This window comes from Octopus bimaculoides, chromosome 1 (genome assembly GCF_046866305.1).
Source record: "Octopus bimaculoides isolate indiv1 chromosome 1, ASM4686630v1, whole genome shotgun sequence".
Classification (NCBI taxonomy): Eukaryota; Metazoa; Mollusca; class Cephalopoda; order Octopoda; family Octopodidae; genus Octopus; species Octopus bimaculoides.
The window spans coordinates 160,303,551-160,327,842 of NC_142928.1; the positions used below are offsets into that span (position 1 = coordinate 160,303,551).

The 24,292-nt window shown below is 35.8% G+C and overlaps 1 protein-coding gene across 7 annotated transcripts in view; it reads left to right on the forward strand.

The window, feature by feature from the left end:
• The window catches only part of LOC106869098 (solute carrier family 41 member 1), a 43,531-nt gene extending 22,093 nt beyond the window's left edge, over positions 1-21,438 (forward strand). For 6 of the 7 annotated variants that reach the window (XM_014914631.3, XM_089361552.1, XM_014914632.3 and 3 more), the window contains exons 3-11: positions 608-715; positions 4,472-4,543; positions 6,054-6,198; positions 8,800-8,946; positions 13,041-13,188; positions 14,367-14,440; positions 18,026-18,160; positions 20,463-20,611; positions 21,193-21,438. In XM_014914631.3, coding sequence (XP_014770117.1) covers positions 608-715; positions 4,472-4,543; positions 6,054-6,198; positions 8,800-8,946; positions 13,041-13,188; positions 14,367-14,440; positions 18,026-18,160; positions 20,463-20,611; positions 21,193-21,378 — 1,164 coding nt within the window. In that variant the 3' untranslated portion in view covers positions 21,379-21,438. The remainder of the gene's footprint in view (positions 1-607; positions 716-4,471; positions 4,544-6,053; positions 6,199-8,799; positions 8,947-13,040; positions 13,189-14,366; positions 14,441-18,025; positions 18,161-20,462; positions 20,612-21,192) is intronic. The other variant, XM_014914635.3, reaches the window with a different exon arrangement.
• Positions 21,439-24,292: the final 2,854 nt, after the last annotated feature.

The following is a 24,292-nucleotide window of genomic DNA, read 5'->3' on the forward strand; positions in this document are numbered from 1 at the left end:
AGTCCACCCTGCCTACTTCTGCTGTGTTGGTCATCACTAACATTTACAGGCATATGAGCCAACAAAGGTGTCTCTACATGATCACTTGATTTACTAGAAATAAAAGCCAAATATATCTCAGTTCACACTGAACCATCATAGACAAGGAAGACACATGATGAACCGCCATACGACGCTGAATGTGCTAGAAATATCAGATCTTCTGCAAACCACATGTTAACATCTTCAACAAAGAATATAGTATGCATTGTTGCATTAATCTGTAAATCACACATTTGCAGTAATCTGTAAATCGCACTTAGTTATTGTAGTTAGAGTACTTACATGCAATGGGTCTGCTCTCTTACAGCTAACCAGGGGTTACATAACAATTTTTTGCATTATACTGGGTGTCCACAAAGTTTGGGTACATGGAGTAAATAAAATCATAACATAAACAATTAAATATAAGAAATAATAATTTCTTAAAGTATGTGTTAATCCCCATGTACCCAGACTTTGTGGACACTCTGTAGAACTTGCTTTATGATTTGGTAAAAATAAAGTCAGAAATTAACTCTTTAAAATATTTTTTGGTAATTCTTATTTTATTTTTATACTTTTCCAGCATTGGAATGTATTCCAGCAAGTTCCTGAAGTATTCATTCTTGTACCAGCTTTGTTAGGTTTGAAAGGCAACCTTGAAATGACCTTAGCATCTCGGCTTTCTACACAGGTAAAAGTTACTTCATTGCTTTTATTTAGGTTATAGAATAAACATGAATGTTTTTCACCGAAATCGAACCAAATTCGACGACTGGCACCCATGCCAACCTTCCTTCATTGGACACTAAACTCTGCTTGCAAAGCGGGATCATTGCCAGAGCAGCTGTCTGGCTTCTGTGCCGGTGGCACGTAAAAAGCACCATTTAAGCATGATCGTTACCAGCGTCGCCTTACTGGCACTTGAACAAAACATTTAAGCAAGGTCATTGCCAGTGCCGCTGGACTGACTCCTGTGCTGGTGGCATGTAAAAAACACCATTTGAGTGTGGCCGTTGCCAGTACCGCCTGACTGGCCCTCATGCCGGTGGCGCGTAAAAGCACCCACTACACTCTCAGAGTGGTTGACATTAGGAAGGGCATGCAGCTCTAGAAACTCTGCCAGATCAGATTAGAGCCTGGTGCAGCCATCTGATTCGCCAGTCCTCAGTCAAATCGTCCAACCCATGCTAGCATGGAAGGTGGACGTTAAATGATGATCATGATGATGATTGTCAGTTAATTAGTAACTTAAAATATTACTTGTTTAATTGCTTTAACTATCATTTATGGTATTTAATAGCATTTAACATCTTTTCTTGTGACTTTATTTTCATTTTCTGTGAGTACAACTAAATTTGACTACCATTACTATAAATATATTCAAATACTTCTTAAATTAACAAGTGTTTGCCTTTTGGACTGTAGCCTAGTAAAAGCCTTAAAACTATGTAAAATAAAGGCTTGTGAGTTCAGTCTCAGCTGAAGCACTTGTACACAGATATCAGGCAACAAGAATAAGCAATCATATATACCTCAAACATCTTAAAATATGAGGCAATGTAGACCTGATATTGTTCTATCTAAGTTGCATACATATGCACCTGCATGTTCATTTTGTAATTAGTGCACAAAAGGTTAGTGCCTAAAATAATATGATAATTAATAATTATACATTAATTGCAGACAATTTTGTCATTAGGGAAATTATTCTCAGATTTTAGTAAACATTGACTGCTAAAAACATAGGATCTTGATGTATATCACGCATGGGTGACCCTTTTTCGAGAAATGCACCACATGAGACATGGCTCATCGTCAGGCTGGCCACACTACTATAAAAAACTTCAAAGTACTCTGTCATTAGGCATGTCATTCAAAAAGTTTTGCTGCTGGCTGATATATATAGAAAGACGGGATGGTCATGGCTAGATTGACCTGGAGTAAATATGATGCCTGTTGTTAAATAAGTATAGATCGTATTGTCTAAAGTTTAGTGTTTCACTAAACAAAGTATGAGGCTAAAAGTCTAAAACTGTTCCATCAGTTCTTTCCTTCAGATTTCAACATTGAAGGCTGAATGTACTTTCCTTTTAAAATTAACAATTCCCAACAATGCCATATCTCTATCTCTGTTGAGCAATATTGTTTCACAATGTCTTGCAATTATTCAATATTAAAAAAATTTTTAAAGAATGGAGCTATTATGTTAGGTGCCGTCATCATGTATTTTTAACATAAATAAGTATAGTTACTAATATTTCGGTAGAATTCTTTATGAATAATATTGAAGACATCAATTAGAACAAAATCAGTTGTGCAGCATTTATTTATCTGTCTATCTATTTATGGCTGTTGACAATCTGAATACTAGATTTTTTATGTGTTATGATTTCTGTTTAAGTGATATTATTTCTTACTTCTATTCTATTTGAGAATATCTCAGCTGGGGTTTGACTTCATTAATTTCTGTTTATATATGATAAAAGGTTAATGATCACAAATGTTATAGAAGTATGTTATCTTAAGGTCACTATTTGCAACTTGATATAGAGCTGCTTAGTTTAATAACTGTAGTAGAGATATTAATTTTGATACGGTTCAATAGAGTAGAAATGAAATTACGTAAACGTTGATAAAATTACCTATTTGGAAAATGGTAGTGATTATCTGTTTAAAAAAAAAATATTAGTTGGTGTGTGTTGGTGAGTACTCTTAATTGTTATCTTTAAGTAACAACTGTGAGGTCGTTTATACTAAGGTGAAAGAGTAACACAGATACTGAATAGGAGTCTTGTAAATGACCCATGTGAATGAATCACTAAATTAGTTTGCATCAAATAGTGAAGCTGATCCAGTGAGGTTGTACAAGCTGAAAGTTGCAACAAGAACAGAGTCCAGTTGATTATGATGTCAGTCAAATAGTAGCAGAATGGAATAGTCTGTGAAAAAACAAATGTACTTTACTACTCAAACTGATATAAGCAATTGTCATAATGATTTTGAAAACTTTATTTACTTTGTTCAAAAGTTGTTATATCAAGTAATTCTGTGCAAGGCAACACAGCATGACAGCTGTTATGGGTTTCATGGGAAATTTATTAATCCTTCCCAGGTGTTAACTGTTTCTCTTGACAATTTTTATGAAGTCAGATATTTAATCTGCCACATCTTGATGTGTTGATTTTATTACTTTCAATATTTGCCTGCCAATGTCTTTTGTGCATTTCATAAACCATGTGTACTTATATACTTAGGTACAAGAAACTTACATACCCTGCATACTTGGTCAGGTTTTTTTTTCACTGAAATTGCTCAACAAATGTTCATATCAATTATGAATTGCTTGGGGCTATGATATATGTCGACACAATGAAAGAATAAATGGATAACCTTAACTTCTAGTATAATTTCCAGTATAATGGATATGTGTGAGATCTTACGTTGTAACAAATCCCTCTCCCATTGTACACATACCCCTCATCCTTTGCACATGTCTTTATAAAGTGCTTAAGAAGTACAAAATATTACTTAAATTCTGTCAGCCTGTTAAACTCTTGGGAAATTCTAAACACACATGGACATCCATCTTTGCAGATATGAGCATCTACACATGTATGGTACTTTCTATAATGTTTCCACTTGGTTACTGGGTTGAAGTAACTTTAGCACCATATATATTTATAGTTAGAAAGTAAGTTCATATAAAACTGTTTAACCATATCACATCCTTTTAATATATACTCTTACTCTAGATTCTCAAAATTATTTGATACCCCTGATGGTAGATTTATTTCATGCCCTTGGTAGAAGCTCTGTTTCATAACCTTAAACATATCAGATAAATCTTCCTGGTATAGAATACCTGTAAAAATATGAGAGTGTCACAGCTGTTTGAGCCAGTTAGGAGTTAAGTGAGATGGTTGTTTATAACATATACTATAATGTGATATATACCATATACCATAACTTGAGATATAACATATACCGTAACAATTTCATCTCAATTTATGATATTGTTTCCAGGTTTAAAAACAAAAACAGAAAAGCAATTTTATAGTTAGTATGTGTTTTAGATTGTATTCTCTCTTTTAAAATACTGTTAATGTTCCTCTAAGTATTCCTTTGCTTTCGTTCAGATCTTTAATCTTTTCTTCTGTGAGAACTAATATTTTTAACTCTTGCCTAACTATTTCTTCTTAGTTCATTTTATGTTTGATGTACCTTTTGTCCAGTATCTTCCGTTATCATTTTTGATTACAGTTTCACCTGCATGCATCACCTATTAACATTCTATTCACCTGACATTCCTGGTTTAAAATGGTATCATAAATAATACTATTTTATATTATACCTTGTTCTTTTTTGAAGATAAATGCCATTGCTGTAAAAGAATCTCTTTTGATGAAGCACATCTTAAAAATCTGTCTAAATCTCTGTTTTGTTTCAGTCTAACTTAGGAAACATGGAAACGAAGAAGGAGCAACTGAAAATGATTGGAGGTAACATAGCCTTAACTCAGGTAAGTTACAAAGATTTGTTAGTTTGTTTTCTTTTATCCTTTTATTTGTTTCAGTCATTTGACTGCAGTCATACTGGGGCACCACCTGCTGAACCATTAAGTTACGGGGACATAAACACACCCACACTGGTTGTCAAGCAATGGTGGGTGGACAAATACACACACACACACACACACACACACATATATATATATATATATATACGATGGGCTTCTTTCAGTTTCCATCTAACAAATTAACTCACCAGGCTTTGCTTGGCTTGAGGCCATGGTAGAAGACACTTGCCCAAGGTGCCATGCAGTGAGACTGAACCCGGAACCATGTGGTTGGGAAGCAAGGTTCTTATCACACAGCCATGCCTGCACCTATTTTTTTTTTTTTTTATGTAATAGATCTGAATGATTCATTGGTATGTCTCCATTTGTCTTCACTTGTGTGCTCAACTGTTAGCAGGTCCTCTTTGATTTCCGAAATTACCTTACATTCTATATCATTTTACATTCAGTTATCCTTCAAAAGAAAATAAATCATTCGACAGTGGCAGAATTTTCAGTTTCTTTGCAGCATTTTATTCTCACATGTGGCTACCAATAACTTTGCAAAGTGGGTAGGATCAAAGTTTCAGCGATTGCATAATTCTCAAGACAATTTTATAAGTAGTACATATGCTAGCACCATTTTGCTGATACACCTGCCCACTCTGATCAAATTGCATATGTTCTACCCGAAATATGATTGTTCTGTATATGCCAGATCAGAATGATTAGCTTTGAAATGTTGTTTTAGGAAGCTTGGTTTCTTTGAATGGTTTGATAGAACTTTGACACACAGCTTTGCCTTCCAAGTCTTTTCATTCCTTTTTTACACTATTGAAACTAAATTCAGTGGGGTGTATATTTTAACTGTTATTTGACTGATTATACAAGCAGATACTCTAAATTCATCTTGGAGTATTGGAACAGTATTATGCATTACTGAACGCATCAAAAATATTTTGTTTAATGATTTCAGCAGAATTTTTTAACCAGTGTACAGAAATTTTATGAAAATATAAGGTTTCATGATGTTCAGAGCTTGCTGGCTTCTAAAACAAAAAAAAAAAAAAAAGCAATTTGGTAGAGGAAGCAGTCAACATGGTGAATAGTTATAATTGAATCAAATCCTTTTTAATGTACAGTGATGACACATGACACTTGTATATCAGGTTTTCAAAGACACATGAGCTGGCATTTGACTGGTCGTGATTACTTTGAAATTTCTGTGTTTTTATAAACCACATACATTCGCAATTTCTCTTCTATGTTAGGGATATGAGTAACTTAGTTTGAGAATACCTGCTCTATAGAGTAAAATGGCAAGTTATATGAAAGCTAATTAGTTACTTACTAAGACTAATTAACATATCTAGAAATGAGAAAGACCATGCAGTGATATTGCCTAATTGCTGTCTCTGATAATGTTATTTTTTCATTAGACTACAATTGATAATCTTTATATTTCATTTTCTAGGCCCAAGCCATTGTTGTTGGGTTTCTTGCCTCCTTGGTTGCTATGATTATGGGATGGATACCTGAAGGTAAATTTAACCCCTACCATGCACTACTGCTGTGTGCTAGCAGCATGCTAACTGCATCTATAGCTAGTTTTATTTTAGGTAAGGTGATTTTTTTTATCACTCTTTTTAATTTCTCTTTTACTTGTCTCAATTTTTAAGATAATTTTTCTTGTTTCTTTTTTTTTTAAAGTTTTCTTTAACACATGTATTTATATACATGCACATGTTTCTTGTATTTGTTTGTGCTGTAAATAGTTTAAAATCTCTTCCCCCTCTTTTTCTGCTCATATTCAATAGAAGGGCATAAAGTTTCTATATTTGAAACTGAGAAAGACTATGATACTGTTTCAATTTGAAATATATACACATATACACTGGCACACACAAACACCTTATATATAAACACATACACATGCTCCAATGAGCACTTGATCAATGCTACTTATCTTGTTGAGTCATCAAAGACCATGGACAATTTAGTATTGAAATTACTGAAAGACACCAACAAGATATAAAGATTATCATACGTGATATGTCAGCAAGCAACATTTATTTAAAAACATTCACACATATAATGTATGATTGTGTTAATGTCCTCTTTTTCATTTTCAGATGGGTCAGACAATATTGTCATGCAGCAGATTGCCTTATTTTAATCATGTCTCTCCCAACCTACTTACACAAACCACCTATCTACCTACCTGTAACTCGCTCTTCTATCTCACAGCCTACTGTCACTCATCAATCTTTCATCCATTGTCCATGCCTCCTTCTATGCCCCTACTGTTCATCTTTCAGTCACTTCCTCCTCTTCTCAATTTCACTGTATTGTACTCTAGATCTCATCTGACCACCATATATATTTCTTCTAGTGTAACTAAGGATGCTACCGTAACTCTCAGCTCATCTCAGCTATTCATTGGGGGATGGACAAACAGGGAGGGGTGTAAAAAAAACATTGCCAATTACATTAATAAATTATTTGAGTGTCACTGCATTTGTATAATACAATCTACAGGGTTTGGACAAAATAATGGAAACACCTTAAAATTTCTAACAAATTTATTTTAATATGGAGTACTACCACCTTTGGGTGTAATTATAGCTTAAATTCTATGAGGTATAGAGTTGTACAAAGTTTGAATTGTTTCCAAAGGAATTTTTGTCCATTCTTCAGCTAAAACAGTCTCCAGTTTTTGTAGTGATGATGTTACTTGTTTTTCTAAAATGCTCCATAAATGTTCAATAATATTGCGGTCTGGGGACTGTGGTAGCCAGATAAGATGTTCAACTTCACTAAAATATTCCTCGTGCCATTCAGTAACAACTTTAGCTGTGTAAATTGGTGCATTATCATCCTGAAAGATTGCGTTTCCCTCCGGAAACAGTTCCACAAGCATAGGATGAATTTGACCAGATAAAATGCTTAAATAGTCTTGACTATTAATTCTGCTATGAAGGGAAACCATTGGGCTGGCAGATTTCCAAGATATAGGCCCCCAGATTATCACAGATCCTCCATGTTTAACACTTGGAAGAAGGCAGTCTGGGTCAAATGCTTCTTTTGGCTGTGTCCACACATATACTCGGCCAGTAGTCGGAAATAAGGTAAAGGATGACTCATCCGAGAGAATAACATTCTTCCATTGCCCTAGGGACCAATTCTGTAGGTTTTTACTCCACTCTAAATGCTTTGCAATGTTTGTTTTAGAAAGTAGTGGTTTTCTGATTGCAGCCCTCCCATGAAATCTGGCTTTGTGCAGCTCCCGACAAAGTTTTTGTGGAAACTGGGTTCTTGGGGTGGTCATTAAACTCTGCAGTAATTTTGGGAGCTGTACTTTTGTGATCCTTTCTAACAATTTGCGTAAGAATCTGACAGTCCCTATCAGAAAGCTTTGGTTTTCTTCCGGAGTTTTGTTTTGACGAGGAGCTTTTTCCCTCTTTCTCAAAGGCTGTCATTACTTTCAAGGCAGTACTTCTTGATATACCAAACATTTCAGCTGTTTTCGTTATGCTAGGACCTGCCATACAAGCACCAACAATTTGATAGATATTTCAAAATTATGATGCTATGATGCTAGGTGTTTCCATTATTTTGTCCAACCCATGTATTTGTTGATAGCATTATACAAGCTTCACCAAGTCCTATGACAATAATACTCTTACTTGAACAGTGAACTAGCAATTTCATAAAATTCATGGAGTTTACCATCTCAATTTGCCAAAATATTTCAGTGTATTTCCAAAATATTAGTATTGGAATCAGAATATTAAAATTAACGAGTGAGCCTCCTACAGCTTTAGCCATTCAAATAACAACAACCAAATCAACCATCTGCTGCTTTTCACATAAATGTTTGGAATAAATTCTGGGTTTTTTTTTTCCCAACTTTTACCTTGTTCTGTAATATAAATAGCTCACTTCTCAATTATTTCAGTATTTAATTTTCATTTGAAAGGCTTCTAGAGCAGTTGTATAGTTTAATTAAAACATAGAATGGGAAGCAAACCTAAAAGTATTCTACTGTCTCTTAATTCATCCTGACTTGAAAATAGTAGTTCAATGCTGACAATTGATTCAACTGTTTATATCTTTTTCCTATTTCTAAACAGTATCCTCTCCATAGAAATTCTTTTAAATTTATTTGTATGTAATAATCTGCTTACCAACCATATATATATGTTATTTTTTTCATGCAGGGTCTGTAATGGCTGCTTTGATAATCTTATCCAAAAAATGTCACATAAATCCTGACAATGTTGCCACTCCAATAGCAGCCAGTCTAGGGGATCTTACAACACTGTCTTTATTGTCTACTATTAGTCATCTTCTTTATCATTCAATTGGTATGTCAAGATTTCTTTCTTTCTTCGTTTTGTTGTTGTTGAGGTTGCTGCTGCAGAAGTGGAGCACCAATTAAATAAAAATCTTGCATTATTAAGTTTCATTCCATGGCATTCTGTACCCAACTTTGCTTTTCATTCCCTTCAGGGTTGCCAAAAAAAAATTACCAATTATACAGAAATACTAGTCATGACTCAATTAATTATACTCATTCTCTAAAGTTAAAAAATAATATTAATGATTCCATTATAGTGGCAAGGACCATATAGCAGCAGGTTAAGTTTTCTCTCTTTCAATTCCCAATTGAAGCTATTTCACTTGACTCATATTATCAGGTCATCCTATAAGTTCTGTCCGAATTTTGAATAAAGAAAACAAGTAATCAAATGTTATATTTAATTGAAATTTAACCATCAATGTACTTTCCCTGATTATCTATGACTTCCTTCCATTTATTTACAAGCTTTTTAATCCCATCAATTTAAAACTCTTTTGGTTTCAAAGCAAAGAACTCTGAAATGTCAGTTTTGACCTCCTCTTGGCTTGCGAAAGTTATGTCCCCCAAATGATTCTGTAAACTATGAAACAAATGGTAGTCTGAAGGAGCAAGGTCAGGAGAATAACGTGGATGAGGAATTTTTTCCCAACCAATCTCTTTGATCTTCTGTGATGTGATCTTTGCAGTGTGGGGTAGCGCATTGTCCCGATGAAACATCACTCCTTTTCGATTCACTAAAGCGGGTCTTTTTTTCTTCAAAGCTTTGTTCAAACGCTCTAATTGCTGACAGTAGACTTGAGCATTGATTGTTGCATTAGGTGGTAACAATTCAAAGTGAATTACTCCTTTGCAATCCCACCAGATAGAGAGAAGAACCTTTTTTCCATGAAGTTCCCTTCTCGGTTGTGGTTGAGCATTTTCCCCTGCTAGCAATATAAACAAGAGTACATTTTGCACCAAAAGCCAATCATCATCATCATCATCATCGTTTAACGTCCGCTTTCCATGCTAGCATGGGTTGGACGATTTGACTGAGGACTGGTGATACCGGATGGCAACACCAGGCTCCAGTCTGATTTGGCAGAGTTTCTACAGCTGGATGCCCTTCCTAACGCCAACCACTCAGAGAGTGTAGTGGGTGCTTTTACGTGTCACCCGCACGAAAACGGCCACGCTCGAAATGGTGTCTTTTATGTGCCACCCGCACAAGCCAGTCCAGGGGCACTGGCAACGATCTCGCTCGAAAATCCTACAGGAGCCAGTCAGGCGGTACTGGCAACGGCCACGCTCAAAATGGTGCATCTCATGTGCCAACCGCACAAGAACCAGTCCAGGGGCACTGGCAACGATCTTACTTGGCTTGCCGGGTCTTCTCACGCACAGCCCATTTCCAAAGGTCTCGGTCCGTAGTCATCGCCTCGGTGAGGCCCAATGTACGAAGGTCTTGCCTCACCACCTCAGCCCAGGTCTTCCTGGGCCTACCTCTTCCACGGGTTCCCTCAACTGTTAGGGTGTGGCATTTTTCACGCAGCTATCCTCCTCCATTCTCACCACATGTCCATACCAGCGCAATCGTCTCTCTTGCACGCCACAACTGATGCTTCTAATGTTCAGCTTTTCTCTCAAGATACTTACACTCTGACGGGTATTCACATTGACATTACACATCCAACGGAGCATACTGGCTTCATTCCTTGCGAGCTTACGTATGTCCTCAGCAGTTACAGCCCATGTTTCACTGCCATGTAGCATGGTTGTTCGTACGCATGCGTCATACAGTCTGCCTTTTACTCTGAGTGAGAGTCCCTTTGTCGCCAGCAGGGGTAAGAGCTCTCTAAACTTTGCCCAGGCTATTCTTATTCTAGCAGCTACACTTTCAGCGCACCCACCCCCACTACTAACTTGGTCGCCCAGATAGCGGAAGCTATCGACTACCTCTAGTTTTTCACCCTGGAATGAGATAGAAGTTGTTTCCTGTTTGTTTGCAGTCTTTATTGCACCTGAACATCTGCCACAAACAAAAACTAACTTGCTAGTTAACCTGCCTTTGATGTTGCTGCACCTCTTATGTGTCCATAGCTTGCACCGGGTACATCTTATAGAGTTACTACCTACTCCTTTTCTACATACTGAGCAGGGCCATCTACCTGAAGGGGTTTGTGTTTTATCTACCTTCCTACTTATTAGGATTTTGGTTTTAGCTAGGTTGACTCTAAGGCCCTTCAATTCTAGACCTTGCTTCCACACCTGAAACTTCTCCTCTAGTTCTGATAGTGACTCCGCAATTAGGGCAAGGTCATCAGCATAGAGGAGCTCCCAGGGGCAACCTGTCTTGAACTCCTCTGTGATTGCCTGGAGGACTATGGTAAATAATAGGGGGCTGAGGACGGAACCTTGGTGGACCCCTACCTCTACCCGGAATTCATTGCTGTACTCATTTCCAACCCTCACCTTACTGGCAGCATCTCTGTACATGGCTCGCACAGCTCTCACTAACCATTCTTCTATCCCAAGTTTCCTCATTGACCACCAGATAAGGGATCGGGGGACCCTGTCAAAGGCTTTCTCCATGTCAACGAAAGCCAGGTACAGAGGTTTATCCTTAGCTAGGTATTTCTCTTGCAACTGTCTCACTAGAAATAAGGCATCAGTAGTGCTTTTACCTGGCACGAACCCAAACTGCATCTCATCTAAATTGATTCGCTCCCTAATTAGTTGGGCTATGACCCTCTCTGTAACTTTCATAACCTGATCTAACAGCTTGATGCCTCTGTAATTATTTGTATCTAAAGCGTCCCCTTTACCTTTGTAGCAGTTGACTATGATGCTGCTACACCAGTCATAGGGTATGACTCCTTCGTGTATCACCTGGTTCGTAATACGGGTGACTAGGCTATAGCCAACACTGCCAGATATTTTGAGCATCTCTGCAGTGATTCCTGATGGGCCGGGGGCTTTCCCGGTCCAATATTAAGAGTTTTTCTCATAGTATTTCCCATGGTATGGTTTGTTCTAACAGAACATCCACATTTTAAGTGGGGATAAATATTACCCCTTGATAAACAAAGAGTCCCAAATCTAATTTTCAATCTTCTGAAATCAATAAATACACCACAAGTATACAGGAATACATTTACTGGACTATATTTCCCCCACTTCCGATGTGTGTAGCGAAGTTGATTCACTGGACTGTATTACATCCATCCATAATGAATACTGAAGTTATATGGAAGAAATTGGCATTTATTCTATTACTATTTGCTGGTGCCAATTCAGCTCTTGATAAATATGCAGCCTCTGTGTCTTTTAAAGAGGTTGTATGAAATCCTTTTTAACAGTGTACTTAACAGAATATATATAAACTGTAATAAGCCAGCTGAGATACTTATGCTACCTTTTTTAGACACCCAAGTTCAAGTTGTGTTTTGTTAAATTTGCTCTTTATCTTACAGTGTCTATAAAGTAATATATTGGTGTCAATTTCAATTGATGAAATTTTCTCCCCTACAAAACTGTTCTTATATTTAATCGAAATAAATTGCCATCAGCATAATTAAGGTGAGGAAGTAGCAGAAAAGGCAGGGTGCAATGTTTAGTTACATCCCTTTATGTTCTGAATTCAAAACTTGCCAGTGTCAACTACCTTTTATCATCTCTGGTGTTCATGAAATACATACCAGTTGTAGACTGTGATCAGTTCTATCACTTTTATCCTCATCTCACAAATTTGTGGCAGGGTTTGATAGATAGATCTCAAACCTATGAGAAGTTTCCTACATAGTCACTTGATTTGCTTGTAACAGCAGCCAAATCTCATAAATTTCACCATACCATCTTAAAATGGGAATGACACATTGAATATTATTATCCTGGATACATTTCTGAAAAAAGATTGGACAGTCATGACTAGAATGCTTTTGATAGGTCTGCATAATCAAAGCTATCTTAATGCTAAGCACTATCATCATCATCAGCAGCATCTTCATGCTTCTGTCATTGTGTCAAATGATGCATTTCCAAAAATTGTTTTAATTATTGATTTTTATATTTTATTTTGTTTTGTTTTTTCATCTGATATTTGTTTACTTTTGTTTGCAGAGAGTCAAATTTGGCTTGGTCCGTTCATTATAATACTTTTCATCTTACTTACGCCATTATGGATCTGGGTGTCTAGCAAAAACAAATATACATGTGAAGTACTATATACAGGATGGACACCAGTTATAAGTGCTATGGTTATAAGTAGGTTAGTATAAGTAGCACTTTTTTCATTACTACTTGATTTGTCACTTTTCACTGGTTGCTGAAAGGATTTCAAATATTTCCAGGTAATGTGACTGATTAAGGTTTGCTGACTTAATCATCTATTGCTTGAGATATTTTGATTATTAATCCCATGGTATGTGAACTTTCAGTAATTTGATTCAAGTCCTATAACTTGTGAATGATTTAACATTTAACTCATGAATTATCTCTCACTTACTAAAATAATTGTGACTTGTGACTTTTTGATATCTTCAGAAGTTCCAAAGATTTGGCTTATATTTATGGCTTTTTAAAGATTTAGTCACCTTGTTTCCAGAGAATTCAGTCAATATCAATATTTATAAAAGTTCAATCAACTTAGTGTTCTACTACTGTAGAGACTTAGAAACAGCTTGCAAGTGCAGTCAGTCAAAAACTCTGCATACTGGATGCCAGTAGGTTTCAGGAAAGAATGTGCACTATTTTGGGGCCTTCTTCTCAATGGCTTTACGATACACTGGCTCCCATCACTGATGTGTGGCTCCACCTATTATTTTGACTGACTACTATTCAACCTGAAGTCCATTTCAGGATCATCACCTCTCCAGCTAGGTTTCATCATTCCTTTTCAGTCATATTCAACGACTGGCCCTCTCAACTGTCACCTGGATCTCCTTCAAGATGGGAGGTGAAATAGGGAATGGTTCACTACCTTGCTTAAAGTCACTTTCCTCTACCAATAATGGCAAGATATGATCTTGTACCATATTGTATTGAGTTATTATAAAACCACAATGAAAAATATTACTTTAATTTAAAGATTAACTTTTCCTCCTTCAGCTATTAATGAAAATTAAAAGTAGGATTAGTGATTCTTCTGTATGTGATTGATTTAAGTGGATTCTTAATGAAGTTGTTTGGTTCACAGCATCAATTTTAAATCCTGTTGGAAGAGTCTCGAGTTTAACAGATTTTGAAAACTATTTAAGAAATCATTTGAAAATCCTATTTCAATACATGGTATAGTAGTGACAGTAAGAACTTTTGATTGCAGAATATTATTGTTTCAATAAAATCCATGTACAAGAAATAATTCACATAAAAAGTGTCTTGATTAAGATTATAGAAATAAAAAATAAAAGCATCATGCTCATCTCTTCTTTTCTTTGTTTATTACAGTATTGGTGGTTTAATATTAGACTTCACTGTATCTAACTACCATGGTATTGCTGTCTTTCAACCAGTCATCAATGGTTAGTAGTTTCTTTATAATTATTATCACTATCTTAAGAGTGAATGGATTGGCAGAATTGTTTGAATGTTGAATAAAATGCCTTGTAGTATTTGTTCCAGTTCTTTGGGTTCTGAGTTCAGACCTTGTTGAACTTTGCATCTCATCCCTTCACATTTCATCCTTCCAGATAAAATAAACTACATGCCAAGTACTGGGGTTTATGATATCGACTAACTCCCTTCTACAAAACTATCATATAAAGTTAGTGAAAGGCAGAATTATCATTATTCTTATCAAGGGTAATTGTTATCAGAAAAAAATAGAGCAATGCAGTAACTGCCTTGTAGTACTTAGCTGTGTTTCTTCATTGAAATCTCAATAGAGTTGACTTTGCTTTTTATACTTCCAGAGTCAATAAAATAGTACCAGTCTAATTGATTATACTCACCCTGCCAATCATCAAAGTGTTGTCTTGTTGGAAACCATTATTATTATGACTAATAATATTTTAAAGGTTACAAGCATTGAACTTGTTGACTAAATACCTAATAATACTTAGTGTCATTTCACTTCATTTTGAGTTCAAATCCTGTTAGGATTGAGTATGCCTTTCATCTGTCTGGAAATGTCTGGTGCTTTCATCCATCTCCCCTTTTCTAGCATGGGTTGGGCAGAATGATATATTCTTACTGTTCTTGATCCTTTTTTATTTCATCTATGAGGGCCCCCACATTCACACATCTGGCTTCTAATTATACATGCTTTTAATTTATTATCACATATACATTTAAGAAATAAAATTACTCACTGGCCACATCAAGTTTTATGTTGTATGTATCCTCAGGTAATTCTGCATGTCCCACAAAGATCCATGATTACAGCACTAAATATTGTTTCTGATATAGTCACAAGATCAGCAGTTCTGAGGGGAGGGAATTAATTAAGTTAACTTCAGTACTCAACATGTAGTTTATTGACCCCAATGGAATGAAAGGTGAAGTTGACCTTAGTGTGATTTGAACTCAAAACATAGAAAGCATTTCATCTGAGGCACTAATATCATTGTCAATTCACCACCCTTTTATACCAAATAAGAATGATTTCTTATTATTAATTAGTATAATGGTCATGTGTTGTTATTACAGCTATTATATACTTTAGACAAGTAACATTACTTTACATTAGCAATATCAGGCAATTAGACCTAATGACCTCTTCCACAAATTCTTATATAGACTAATTGTTGCATATCATCATCAGCTTCCTCAGATGCTGAATTCTATTCTAAAATCATCAAGTGCTTGAGTATATAATTACCAGTAAAACAGAAATCATTGCTCTGGTTCCCTATTGGCTAGTAATTTCACTGTCATCTTCATTTTAACATCCGCTTTCCCATGCTGGCATGGGTTGGATCGAATTCATTGAAGTGAATTTCCTACAGCCAGATGCTCTTCCTGTCACCAACTGTCATCTGTTTCTAAACAAGATATTTCCCCATAGCCAGACACGTTTTCATGGAATGTTGGAAACAAAGGACATTGCTTGCATGATGGTGATATTATCACATGAAATGAAAGCAAGGAAAAGTAAGATACACACATACACACTTTCAGTTTCAGTCTTTCAACTCCACTCAGAAGGCTTTGGTTAACTTGAGGCTATAGTTGAAGATACCTGCCCAAAGTGTTACACAGTGGACTGAACCTGAAACCACATGATTAGGAAGCAAGCTTCTTATCATACAGCTCTGCCTAAACCTAACCATGCCTGTATTTATATTTATTCATTCACATTAAGTGACAAAGTAACTGTAGTTATTCTGTTGTTACTCTGAAGAGAATGTTAGTGCTGTATGTTTTTTTGTGAGTGTAACTTACCTGAACAAAATGCTTTGTGTGTAATATAATGAAGCTAAGACTAGAAGCAAAACCTATTCAATATTTTTGCTTGGAACTTTGTCATTTATTTACAGTCTGCATAGTTGACTAGTAGTACCAATTTAAGTACACTAGACTTACATAGCATACACAAAACCCAAATATATTATACACTACAGCCACTATCATTTTAACAACTCTCAGAACTATAGTTTTCAAATATTTACAAATCTAACAATTTATATAATTCATATATATATATATATATATATATATATACACACACACATTGCTACATACACTTGATATGGTCATAGTCTAACAATAAACGTCATTCAATTATATCTACACTACCATTTACACTTACTTGCTGCCGTCATATGCAAACAAACTTTCATTTATCTTGCTTTACCAGCCTTTTACTTGGCTAAAAACATAGGAAAACTGTTGGCATTCCATTTCAAGAATTGAATATAGAGATCAGCACTGTATTTAGGCACTGTTCTATTAGGTAACTGTACAGAACTAGCCTGCAGATAATACAGATGTTGTCATGGTAACAAACTACTCCAGTACTATTTACAACAAGGTGACACCTATACCAGGACACTCTGAACTAAATTATGCAGTGAAAATGTTAATCTTATATGTTTCAGTTCATCTCATTGTGGTGAATAGGTTCTAGAAACTTCTAGGAAATCTATATCCTATGACTTTGTATCTTTCAAGGTGAAGTCATCTCCATTCTGATTAACTCTATTGAATGAAGAGATAATCATTGACCTTATAATCTCCCATTATTGATGCTAACCACTCCGCTATGAAGAAAAATGGTATTTATTTATAATCAAGTGGTGTGAAGCAAATAAAAGAAGTGATGCAGTAGTTATGTATTGTATAACATTGCCACCGCATGTTTTCAAATTATGATTTAGTTCAATTTATTGAGAGTCAATGATTGAAGAACAAGATATATGACTGAAGTGTGGCTATTGTCTCTGATTGATGGGGTATTTACTATCTTTGATTGATAAGTAAATTACAATACTGTGCCATACACCTGTGGGAGTGTGATACAGTAGTAGGGAAGATGATTGAAACTGTATTTGATATTAAGCTTGTAAGTTCAATCTTCATGTGAACAAACTGAACAAACCTAAAGAAAATTGTACAATATATTTACTGGAAGTTTAGCATAGATAGAAATGGTTGAAACATTACAGATAAGATTATAACACTTTGGTAGACCTTCACTACTCTGCTTTTACCCTGTTATCCCAATCTTAAATGTTGAGGCCCCTGTACCATTTCTTCAGAATAACTAATATTTAGCAACATTTGTACAAAAACCAATGAGTTGGTGGGTATTATATTTAATGCAGGAAAGAAGCTAACAAGAAATAATGAAGCAGTAATGAAAAAAAACTATATTAATCTTTGGTATTTTAATTATTTTGGCAAGTATGGAACATAATCCAGTCTTCTTATGATCGCATCAATGAGATATAGACTTCACTGTACTTACAATTATCACTTAGAAAATAACAAGAACGTCTTTCTTGTTAACTTTTCGATATTTCATGCATCTAACTTTTTTTTGCTGATGACGTCTCTGAACAATTTGTATAGAGACAGCTTACAATTGCTGCAAGACTGTTCCACTGTATAATTTTATTTTGCCATCTAAATCTTTGTTTTATTAATTTATTCTTTTGTTGTTGCAGGTGTTGGTGGCAACCTGGTAGCAGTCCAAGCTAGCCGTTTATCTACAGGTTTACACAAAATCAGTACCCCAGGACATTTACCTTCACACTTACATAGTGGATGTCCAAACCCTATTAAGAGTTTTTGTGGGTCTCGTAAGTATAACTTGGCTTGTACTTACTTACCACTTTTATCCTGTTAATTTACAGTTTTGTAACAACTAACCTATTGTTGCTATCACCTGTGGATTTTACACTTACATATTGGTGACATGACCTACTTTACTTACTTACTTAAGCTTTTCACTTCCTGTGAAGCATAGGCCATCAACAACTTTTCTCCACTGTTCTTGACTCTCAGACATCTTTTCTGCTTCTCTCCAGTTGGATCCCTGCTTTTTCAGTTCTGTTTCAGCTCACATCCACTCCCTGGTATTATTGGTTTTGAATTGTCCTTGGTGCTACTATAACTTTGCTTTTTTCTAGGTAAGGGTGTCGGTCCTATGCAAACCCATTTTTTACCTCTGGAAAGAAGTAGTTCATTTTAGTCTAGCCTTTGATCTGTCCAGCATGGTAGGACCCTGACAGATGCTTGAATTTTGTTGGCATAGTTCTTAGGGTCACTGAACCACACAAACACCACACTAATAAGGACTGGATCTTGTAGCTGTACTTTAGTTGTACATATTACGAGATATAGCTTCAATCACTATATTATCTTACTTTCACTGTAATACCTCTCTCATCATTAATTACTAGATGACCTACCATACTTTCCTTACATCACCGTATCTCAAACACACCTGTTGCATTGTCCTACTTTATCACCAACAAAAACTCACTGGGAAGTAGAAGCAACTTTTACATGGTTACACAAAGCAGTCAAACCTAATCACACCCTGGCATCTTGAAAGTTGTATATATATATATATATATATACATTGGATAATTTAGTTTTCGATACATATACCTGAAGTTAAGATGGAATGGTCATGATGGATCGCCTATGATCATAGATTTCCATGGTTGATTGACACTAAACAGCAACAGCCAAGAAGGAATCTTCACAAGATCATTCAATCTGTTGGAAATAGCAGTCAAATCTCCCTTCAAATCATACACTACTGACTAAAAAGAAGCTTATACTTGAAAGCGTAGTCTTGGATACATTATTCCTGAAAGAAGTAATCAATGGCCACAATTAAAATAACTTTGATGATAGGTTTGCTTAACCAGGACCAATGGCTAAATAACTACACCACCATTATCACTGCTACCAACACCACACCAGATCATTTCATTACCTACTGACACACAAGCCACATAACATCCCATTATCACCAACAACTATACCACATTACGTTATTCTATCATCAACACCATATACACACATCATATTGTATGACTACCAACATGTATTGCATACCATATCCTATGACCAATGCCATGAGTCTCTGCATGGTTGCTGGATGTGCTACAAATAGCAGCCATGTCTCTCTCAAATTACACTCTACCATACAAGAGGACATTGGATAATGTGATCCTGAAGGTGCTGTGCCTAGGACAAAAAAAAAGAAAAGAGATGGGCTGGGTTAGAATATCATTGGTCATGGATCTGCTTGACCAGGGCTAGCATAGGGCTAAACAACAACTGGCATACACACATGTAGCTTCACATTACAGGTGCAATGAAATATAGACAATCTTCAAAAATTATGGTGAAGACCCCGATGGAAGACATTAAGTCCATGACTGCTGATGAACTTATAATACAAAGAGTGAATTGGATATGTGATGTGTTAGTCATTGTGTCCAATACAGTTACAAGTTATAGTCAACATATGAGGTTAATAATGATTTTACTTCCCTAAAACATATCCTACTACCACAAAGACATACTCCACTGTCACATTCACATTAATAACTGCCATATATGAAGGAATTATTTGACTTCAACTCTATTAGGAAACTCTTAAAAGATGATGGATGTCCAAAGCTGGAGACTTTTTCTGGATTCCATGCACAGAGTCACTGGACTGTCATCATCATCATCATCATCATCATCATCATCATCGTTTAATGTCCGCTTTCCATGCTAGCATGGGTTGAACGATTTGACTGAGGACTGGTGAACCAGATGGCAACACCAGGCTCCAATCTGATTTGGCAGAGTTTCTACAGCTGGATGCTCTTCCTAACGCCAACCACTCTGAGAGTGTAGTGGGTGCTTTTACGTGTCACCCGCACGAAGGCCAGTCAGGCGGTGCCAAAATATTCTGTGATGAATCGGAGTTGATTCAAAGAGCTGTGTTAATGGAAATATCTTGCCTGATTTTGGAGGTCTTCATCCTGATCTCAGTTTAACCTATACTGCTAACCTCATCAGTGAACATTCTTTCACAGTGTCTCCAGCCTGTTACAGATTCACTCTCCTAATTACATATCTTTTTATCTTCAGATGTTGACTCAAAGTCATCCCGGGTGATGCTGTTCCTTGTTATCCCAGGTCATCTGATCTTCATGTACACAATATCATTTATGATGGCTGGCCACACAACCATAACTTTCATCTTTGCTTCCATTTATCTTACCACTGCTCTCCTTCAGGTAAGCTATCCTATTCCAGTAAGGGAAGTAATCTGGGTTTATGATTTTGTGTAGCATGAGTAGTATTTCAGAATGTTGGGATGCATTGAGATTTAAGCCTTTGTGGAGCTAGTGAATGTGTCTGGCTTGGTAAACTATTTGAGGTTATGTTGCAAGTGAAGTAGTAACAAGCCAGCTATGTGTTTGTGATGAGTATGTTGGATGTAGTGGTGTGTGGTAGGAGTTGTGTTGATGTGATATTTCATGCTTGTAAGCTGGAGATGTTGGAGTATGATGAAGACAGTGGTGCTTGTTTGAAGTAGAAAATAGAGAAATGGATTAAGATTTTTGGAATGTGTGTGTGTGTGTGTGTGTGTTGACCTAAATCATGGAGGATATAAGAGATTACATACGGAGATTTCACTTGGGTTGCTAGGCCTTACAACAGTGCATGATGAGTAATGGTATGTTGTGTGGTAAGCATGTCCAACCCATACCGGTCAGATGGTTATGGCGTGTGTGTTTGTATGTGCACATGTACACATAAAACAAATTGGTACTTGTTGCTAAAACTAACCAAAATCTGCCTTTTATCTTGCCAGGTTGCCTTACTGCTCTACATTGCCAACTGGATGGTCATACATATGTGGAAGAATGGAAATGATCCAGATAACTTTGCTATTCCTTACTTAACAGCCATTGGAGATTTAACAGGGACTGCATTCTTGGCTGTTGCCTTCCACATCCTTTATCTGATTGGTGACCGTGATGCCGATGTTGGTGATTGAACATTCACTTCCTTCTGTTTATATTTTATTTTATCTCCTGATTATATTTTTTTTACTCTTTTCAATGCTTGTTTCATATTTATGTGTGCATTTGTAATGTATGTGTGCATATAATCACACATATATTGCTATCCATTTCCAAATGCACACAGACATATACACACAATATATATATATATATATATATATATATATATATATATGTATGTATTAATTGGTAAACATTTGTAAATAATATTATTTTAAGTTAAAAATATAACAAACTCTAACACTTACAAATATATACTAATTAATATTGTTTATATATAAAAACTTTTAGCTGTTAATTTATGTGTGTATATATATATATATATATATATATATATATATATATATATATATATTTTCAAGACTTCAAGACCACTTGGCCGTTGAAACATTGATCTGACAAGGATTTCTGTAATGAATGCGGAAATATATTTTCCACTTGGTGGTGACTGATTCTATGTTGTATATAAATAACAAAAGAGAAAAAGACATGATATTTCATATTCATGCTCTTTGCATTTGTTTGTGCATTAATGCATGTAACCATTATTTCAGAGTGTGGCTTGTTATGAATCTTTTCTGGCCATTATTATGGTGTGTTATCAACTTCTTGCAAATTCTGTGGCTAACAATTATTTTTCAGGGATTTTGTGAGATATTTTATATAACCAAGATTATACCACAAAAGTTGAATTTTCTAAATACTTCAGAGCTAAACATCTGCTAATTCTTTACAAAGTACAAATACATAATACACACTGTAAATTGTATTATCAGAAAAGGCCTTCCTACTGAAATCAAAGTCTTCACTTTTAACTAACTACATTAATCTACAGATGTGTGTGCACTATGCCCTTCCTTCTGATATTGTAAAAGCTTCTGCAAGTTTACTAACTAAGCTCTATTTTATTTAATGCATAAAATTTACTTCCTTTTTATTTTTTTTACCACCCTTTTCATATCTCACAACGGGTATTTCTTTCCTGTAAAACAGAAACCAAAGAGACTGGTTAGTAAGATTTGTATTATCTAGAGAAACCAACAAAAGAAGTACAGTGAAGTTGCTGTAGGAAGTAGAAAATCCAATAGAGAAGTTGACAAGCGTGAAATTAAAACAAGCGAGCAGAGTATCTTTTTCTAACACAAAACTTTCCATTTAGTACATTATTCCAAATAGCACTTTGGGATTGCCATACATACCTAATTGGTATCTTTTGAATATACACCAAGAACTATGCTAATAGCTTAGGAGTGAAATTTAGGATTTCTCAGTTTTCTGTGAATTCATCATTATTATCATCATCGTTTAACGTTCACTTTCCATGCTAGCATAGGTTGGATGATTTGACTGAGGACTGGTGAAACCAGATGGCTGCACCAGGCTCCAATCTGATTTGGCAGAGTTTCTACAGCTGGATGTCCTTAGCTTTTCCCAGCTGGTTTGCACACTATGGCAACACCATTGTTATGTTTTCATTATTCTGTGTAATGTCTTTTCTTTTTTATTTCAGATTCTTCAGAAAATGAAGGGTAATGATACATATTAAGCATACATTGAGTACATATTTAACAGAAAACCATAATATTATAACATTTATTCACATAATGAATTATTTAACCACATGAGTGCCATTTCGACAGATAACTTCAAAAATCCTATTAGTCATGGATTTGTCAACTTCTTAATAGTAGCAGGTTGGACTGCCTCTACTGCAGCTTTGATGGTCACTCATAAGACATCTTTCAACATAAATTGGCGTCCATTTGGCATAAACATCTTGTTTAATGATGGTCCAAACATTTTCAATAGGGTTTGAGATCCGGAGATGCTAGTGGCCACACCATCGACCTTTCACCTTGTGTGCCGTCAGACCCTACGAATGTTTGGGTGGTTCTAGCAGAGTGGGAGGGAGCATTGTAATGCATAAATATGAGATTCCTTAGAAGTGACAGCAGTATGTCATCTAGCCAGCGATCCAAGACCTCCTTCAGGAGATTGCAGTAGACGGCTACGATTACTTTAGCCTCTTCAGGCACCTTGACTGGGCCAACAAGTCTGTCCCCAATGATACCAGCCCACAATGTGAGTCCTCCACCCTGTTGTTGACGTCGTAAACATTGGTGATACTTATCTCCAAAATAGAACCAACCATTTGCCCAGCTATCAGATTTGTCAAGGGTTACCCTGGTTTCGTCAGTGAACAGAACACAACTCACGTATAACATCATGTACTTTTGCGCCCATTGAAGCTTCAAACTCCCGTGAGGAGGCAGTTTCAAGGGTTCTTGCATGGAAGCCATGGTCCTGAATATGCAATTTCTGGTGGTTTTCGGTACATGAGGAAGTCCAGAGGCAGTGAAAATGGCTTTGTTTGTTTGTCCAGGTTTCCCACATGACTTGTGGCCTAAAATCCCTAAATTCCTTAAATGCTTAGCTGACACAATCATGGAGGTCCCACAATTGGATCGTTTCTTCCTTGGCACTCATGTGGCTAAATAATTCATTATGTCAATAAATGTTATAATATTATCATGGTTTTCTGTTAAATATATACTCAATGTATGTTTAATATGTATCATTACCCTTCATTTTCTGAAAAAAATGTCTAGATGAGCTATTTTCATTCAAAAGCTATTAATGTGGTTCATCTAAAAACTGAAGAATCTGAAATAGAAAAGAAAAGACGTTACACAGAATAATGAAAAAATGACAATGGTGTTGCCATAGTATGCAAACCAGCTGGGAAAAGTTTTATCAAAATCGATTTAGAATTACTCAGAAAACCGAGTAATCCTAAATTTCACTCCTGAGCTATTAGTGTGGTTCTGGGTGCATGTACTAACTGCACCAAAATTAATCAATTTTACTGTGCTTGCCCCACTTCTG